Here is a 6,701-nt window from a genome sequence, read left to right as displayed (position 1 = left end):
AACAATTTCTCACTGTCTATGGCCAGCAGAACCAATTCCATTCCTTTTTCTTAGCAGAGAGGAGAAGGCGCACCTCCTACATGAACTACACAGGGGCTGCAGCTCTCATGTCCTGTGCAGGTGGTCATACATGTATCCGTTTTCCATATGATTGGCAGAAACATTAGATCTATCATAACATACCAAAAAAAGATAGTTTGAGCAGATCGTCCAATAGACCATACACACATTTTATTGATACAGATATGGTGGGATGTCCCCTCTTCTACCCAGAATACTGTATCCTACAATTCTATATACCTACAATCCAAAGTCATAGATCGGATATTAGAAGAAATGCCCCAATCTCACCCCTCCAACCTGCTAATCCGAAGGGCTCTTCGAATTGCTGCTGGTGTGATTTACACAATGGGGTGGGGGGGAGGGTCATCACCGTGTGTAATAGATTATCATGACTTGTGTCCTCCCTGTGCACCCTTATCACACTGCACAGTGCAGGCAGGAGCTGCCATCAGCAGTCCTTAGAGGGACTATTCCTATACAAGGCTGGCTGAGGCATTCCTTCCAACAGGGCATCAGTGCTACGTGATAGACGTGATCCCATCATATACTCATTGCATGCCAGGGACCTGCCCCCTTCCTCTACACATCATCCATTCTGTCTGCAAGATCTACACACCCCCTCCCCCTCTACACCCACCACTACACACAACGGGACACCCCCTCCACTCCATCTAGTACCTCATCTCCCCTGATCGATCAACACACCCACCAATATCTTACACCCCCCCCCCCCCATCCCTCGTGTACCTGACTGCTGCCCCCCATATAACTCCTCCTTTAATTCCTCCAGTACCTGACCCCCCCCCCCCCCCATCCGACTTACCTGATTCCCCCCTCTCCATCCCTTCAGTATAGTACCAGATCCCCCTCCCTCTAGAACCTGATTCCCCCCACCCACCCATCCCTCTATCACCTTACCCCACCCCCCCATTCCCTCCCAACCCCAGTAGCTGACCCCCTCTTCATCCTTCTAGTACCCTAACCCCCACCCCCATAGTACCTGATCCCCCCTTCTCCATAGTATCTGATCCCTCTTCCATTTTCCGGTACCTGACTCCCCCCATAGTACCTGACCCCCTCCCATCCCTCCTCCCTCCAGTACATGACCCCCCCCCCCATCTCCATAGTACATGATCCCTCTTCCATTCTTCAACTACCTGACTCCCCCCCCCCATAGTACCCGATCCCCCCTCCCAACTCTCCAGTGCATGACCCCCCCATCCCCATAGTACCTGATCCCCCTCCTAACCCTCAAGTATAAGACCCCCCCATCCCCATAGTACCTGATCCTCCTCCTAACCCTCCAGTATATGACCCCCCCCATCCCCAAAGTACTTGACCCTCCTCCCATCCCCATAGTACATGAACCCCCCCCCCCCATAGTACTTGATCCCCCACCCCCATAATACCTGATTCCCCCCCCATAGTACCTGATCCCTCTTCCATTCTTCCAGTACCTGACCCCCCCCCCCCATAGTACCCAATCCCCCACCGATCTCTCCAGTGCATGACCCCACCATCCCCATAGTACTTGACCCTCCTCCCATCCCTCCAGTACATGGCCCCCCCCATCCCCATAGTACATGATCCCTCCTCCATTCTTCCAGTACCTGACCCCCCCCCCCCCATAGTACCCAATCCCCCACCCATCTCTCCAGTGCATGACCCCCCCATCCCCATAGTACCTGATCCCTCCTCCATTCTTCCAGTACCTGACCCCCCCCCCCCCCATAGTACCCAATCCCCCACCCATCTCTCCAGTGCATGACCCCCCCCATCCCCATAGTACCTGATCCCTCCTCCATTCTTCCAGTACCTGACCCCCCCCCCATAGTACCCAATCCCCCACCCATCTCTCCAGTGCATGACCCCCCCATCCCCATAGTACCTGATCCCTCCTCCATTCTTCCAGTACCTGACCCCCCCATAGTACCCAATCCCCCACCCATCTCTCCAGTGCATGACCCCCCCATCCCCATAGTACCTGATCCCTCCTCCATTCTTCCAGTACCTGACCCCCCCCCCATAGTACCCAATCCCCCACCCATCTCTCCAGTGCATGACCCCCCCATCCCCATAGTACCTGATCCCTCCTCCATTCTTCCAGTACCTGACCCCCCCCATAGTACCCAATCCCCCACCCATCTCTCCAGTGCATGACCCCCCCATCCCCATAGTACCTGATCCCTCCTCCATTCTTCCAGTACCTGACCCCCCCCCATAGTACCCAATCCCCCACCCATCTCTCCAGTGCATGACCCCCCCATCCCCATAGTACCTGATCCCTCCTCCATTCTTCCAGTACCTGACCCCCCCATAGTACCCAATCCCCCACCCATCTCTCCAGTGCATGACCCCCCCATCCCCATAGTACCTGATCCCTCCTCCATTCTTCCAGTACCTGACCCCCCCCCATAGTACCCAATCCCCCACCCATCTCTCCAGTGCATGACCCCCCCATCCCCATAGTACTTGACCCTCCTCCCATCCCTCCAGTACATGACCCCCCCCCTCCCCATAGTACATGATTCCTCCTCCATTCTTCCAGTACCTGACCCCCCCCCCATAGTACCCAATCCCCCACCCATCTCTCCAGTGCATGACCCCCCCATCCCCATAGTACCTGATCCCCCGCCCAAACCTCCAGTATAAGACCCCTCATCCCCATAGTACCTGACCCCCTCCTAACCCTCCAGTATATGACCCCCCCTCCATCCCCATAGTACTTGACCCTCCTCCCATCCCCATAGTACTTGATCCCCCACCCCCATAATACCCGATTCCCCCCCCCCCCCCCCATCTCCATAGTACCTGATCCCTCTTCCATTCTTCCAGTACCGGACCTCCCCCCCCCCCCATAGTACTTGATCCCTCTCCCATATCTACAGTACATGCCCCCCCCCCCCCCATCTTTATAGTACCTGATCCCTCTTCCATTCTTCCAGTACCTGACCCCCCCCCCCCCCCTCCTCCCCATAGTACCTGCTCCCCTCCCTTTCTTCCAGTATATAACCCCCCCCCCCCCCCCCTCCATCCTCCCAGTACCTGTACCCTCCTCCCTCCTCCCTCCTCAATACAGGAGATCTCTCTCTGCCCCCTCCTGGTAAGCTGTTCTCTTCGATGCAGTAAGCGAGCCCTCCCTCCTCAGCCAATCAGAGTCCAGGAAGTGGGCTGGTCTGACATGTCACAGCTAGAGAGGAAAGGAAAAAAACCGATGACATCTTTGAGCTTGTAAGGGAGAGGAGAGGAGAGAGAGGAGAGGAGCCTTGTATGTCATCGCTGGATCGCAGCTCAGCTACACTGACCCTCCACATCCAGCGCCACATCTCACCTTTCCCGGGCACCTCGGATTGAAGCCAGCCTGCAAAATGATAGCTGCCCAGCTCCTGGCCTATTTCTTCACTGAGCTCAAAGATGATCAGGTCAAAAAGGTGAGAGAGGGGGAGACATGGGGGGGAGGGGAGACCCCTAATGAGTGGGCATAGAGTGCTGGATCCATCCCAGGGACTGATCACATCCTGAGCAGTCCTCATCATCAGGACTCATCAATGGGATCCATTAGTGGGGAGGAGGATGAGAGGAAAACAGAGAATGCATGGAGCTGCCTGCAATGTCCTTGAAAGCAGGATGTGGTGACATTCCATGTCCCTGGGCCTCGCACCCATGTGTACAGAGATCGCCTGAGATTTACTGTCGTATACCCAGAGCCACCATCTCCCACCGTCCATATACTGGCATATACCCAGACCATCCACAACCACCACCTCCCATCTGCCATATACTGTCATATACCCAGAGCCACCATCTCCCACCCTCCATATACTGTCATATACCCAGAGCCACCATCTCCCACCCTCCATATACTGTCATATACCCAGATCCACCATCTCCCACCCTCCATATACTGGCATATACCCAGACCATCCACAACTACCACCTCCCACCCGCCATATACTGTCATATACCCAGATCCACCATCTCCCACCCTCCATCCATATACTGGCATATACCCAGACAGGGCCAGTGCTAGACTATTTTGCACCCTAGGCAAGACCAGCTACTTGCACCCCCCCCCCCCCCAAAAACAAAACAAAACAAAAAAAAACATGGCTTTGTGAAGTGTCATTAAATAATAGCACAACACACTCTTTGATCACAGATCCCAGTGTGTATTGTGTGACAATCTGTCAGTGCACTTTTTAATTATTTCACTGTGAACACCAGGGCCAATTGCAAGTGCGACCGTTCAGCCTGGATTACAAGCATTATGGGCCTGGTGCTGAAGATTTTGGTGGGCTCTGGATTATGAAGCCCCTTGCCCTGTATTATACATTAAAATTTTCTTTACAGGCCCGCCTTAACCATCACTTATGTGATAGGCCTAGGCATGCCTTTCATCACCACCCACTGCATCTGGGACCCCTTTCCTCATCATCTACTGTGCCTGCAGCCTCCCTTGCTTTACCCCCCACAGCCCTCTTCCCTCACCACCCAACATACCTGTATCCCCCCTTTTTTGCAGAAATACTACAGGAGAGGGTCACAGACTGCAAAACGTACTACAGGAGAGGGTCAGAGACTGCAGTCAGGGTACAGAAGAGGGTCAGAGGCTGCAGACAGGGTACAGGAGATGGTCAGAGACTGCAGACATGGTACAGGAGAGGGTCAGAGACTGCAGACATAGTACAGGAGATGGTCAGAGACTGGGGACATGGTACAGGAGATGGTCAGAGACTGGGGACATGGTACAGGAGATGGTCAGAGACTGGGGACATGGTACAGGAGATGGTCAGAGACTGGGGACATGTTACAGGAGATGGTCAGAGACCGGGGACATGGTACAGGAGATGGTCAGAGACTGGGGACATGGTACAGGAGATGGTCAGAGACTGAAGACATGGTACAGGAGAGGGTCAGAGACTGCAGACATGGTACAGGAGAGGGTCAGAGACTGGGGACATGGTACAGGAGAGGGTCAGAGACTGGGGACATGGTACAGGAGAGGGTCAGAGACTGGGGACATGGTACAGGAGAGGGTCAGAGACTGGGGACATGGTACAGGAGAGGGTCAGAGACTGGGGACATGGTACAGGAGAGGGTCAGAGACTGGGGACATGGTACAGGAGAGGGTCAGAGACTGGGGACATGGTACAGGAGAGGGTCAGAGACTGGGGACATGGTACAGGAGATGGTCAGAGACTGAAGACATGGTACAGGAGAGGGTCAGAGACTGCAGACATGGTACAGGAGAGGGTCAGAGACTGCAGACATGGTACAGGAGAGGGTCAGAGACTGGGGACATGGTACAGGAGAGGGTCAGAGACTGGGGACATGGTACAGGAGATGGTCAGAGACTGCGGACATGGTACAGGAGAGGGTCAGAGACTGGGAACATGGTACAGGAGAGGGTCAGAGACTGGGGACATGGTACAGGAGAGGGTCAGAGACTGGAGACATGGTACAGGAGAGGGTCAGAGACTGCAGACATGGTACAGGAGAGGGTCAGAGACTGCAGACATGGTACAGGAGAGGGTCAGAGACTGGGGACATGGTACAGGAGAGGGTCAGAGACTGGCGACATAATACAAGTGTTTCCTAGGCTAGCAGTGACCAGTGTGGAAAAACATTGATCACTGCACTATGTGTAATCAGGAGTTTACAAGATATAACAATGTGCCAAAAAAACTAACAGTAATTTCTCAAGCAAAGGAGGACAGTAAATGGTTAACAGGTCTGAGAAGCTCCCAGCCTGACCAACCTAATTCCTTCAAAGATAAAAAAAGTCAAACAAATCCTGGATGGACTCATATGGGCACATATAGCTATAGAAACAGCAGTCTTTGCAGGTCTTGCAGAAGTCTAATCAGCATTCTCCTTTCCTAAGTGTAAATAAAAACACAGATAAGAAGCAGGGTGAGAAGAGGAGGGGAAGTCCTCCAATCAGTGTGATCTCTGCATATCCTACACACAGCACCAGAGAAGGAGAACACTGAGCATATGAGATAAAAGCTGTCACAATGCAGCCAGCATTGTGACAGCTTTTATCTCATACCTTCACCATGCTCAGGTATGTGGGGTGAGGTCCTCTCTATCCCATCCTGCTCTGGCCAACATCTTCTGGTCAAATGTGGCGGGCTGGACAATATGATTGGCTAAGGAGTCAGTGGCAGGCGGAGCAACTTAGCAGTCACGCCCTCCCACTCAGAAGAGGAGCGCTATTGGCTGCCTGCCTTGTTACACAGACATCCCTCTCCCTCCAGCATTGTGAAAGCCTGGGAGGGAGAGGGGAGAAGCTGCACACCACAGCGCAAGGCTACCACCCACCCGCCACACTGAACTCTCCGGGTCCCCTATAAGCGGCTCTGCCGGGAGCTTGGGGGTGGGAGAAGAGGAAAAAAGGGGAAGGCAAGGGTCGGCTGCGCCCCTAGGTGGCAGTGCGCCCTAGGCGGCTGCCTAATCTGCCTAGTGGGTGCACCGGCCCTGTACCCAGACCATCCACAACCACCACCTCCCACCCGCCATATACTGTCATATACCCAGATCATCCACAACCACCACCCCCCACCCTCCATATACTGTCATATACCCAGATCATCTACAACCACCACCTCCCGCCCTCCACTCCATATACTGTCATA

The 6,701-nt window shown here is 54.0% G+C and overlaps 1 protein-coding gene across 1 annotated transcript in view; it reads left to right on the top strand.

Annotated features, from left to right (window-relative positions):
- Positions 1 to 3,244: 3,244 nt before the first annotated feature.
- The window catches only part of LOC143930210 (hexokinase-1), a 108,152-nt gene continuing 104,695 nt past the window's right edge, over positions 3,245 to 6,701 (top strand). The window contains exon 1 of the mRNA XM_077454278.1: positions 3,245 to 3,494. Coding sequence (XP_077310404.1) covers positions 3,432 to 3,494 — 63 coding nt within the window. The 5' untranslated portion in view covers positions 3,245 to 3,431. The remainder of the gene's footprint in view (positions 3,495 to 6,701) is intronic.

The sequence above is a fragment of the Lithobates pipiens genome, unplaced genomic scaffold, assembly GCF_037356315.1.
Source record: "Lithobates pipiens isolate NorthernLeopardFrog02 unplaced genomic scaffold, aLitPip1_a1.2 Scaffold_25, whole genome shotgun sequence".
In the NCBI taxonomy this organism is placed as follows: Eukaryota; Metazoa; Chordata; class Amphibia; order Anura; family Ranidae; genus Lithobates; species Lithobates pipiens.
This window is presented reverse-complemented; position numbering and strand designations above follow the sequence as displayed.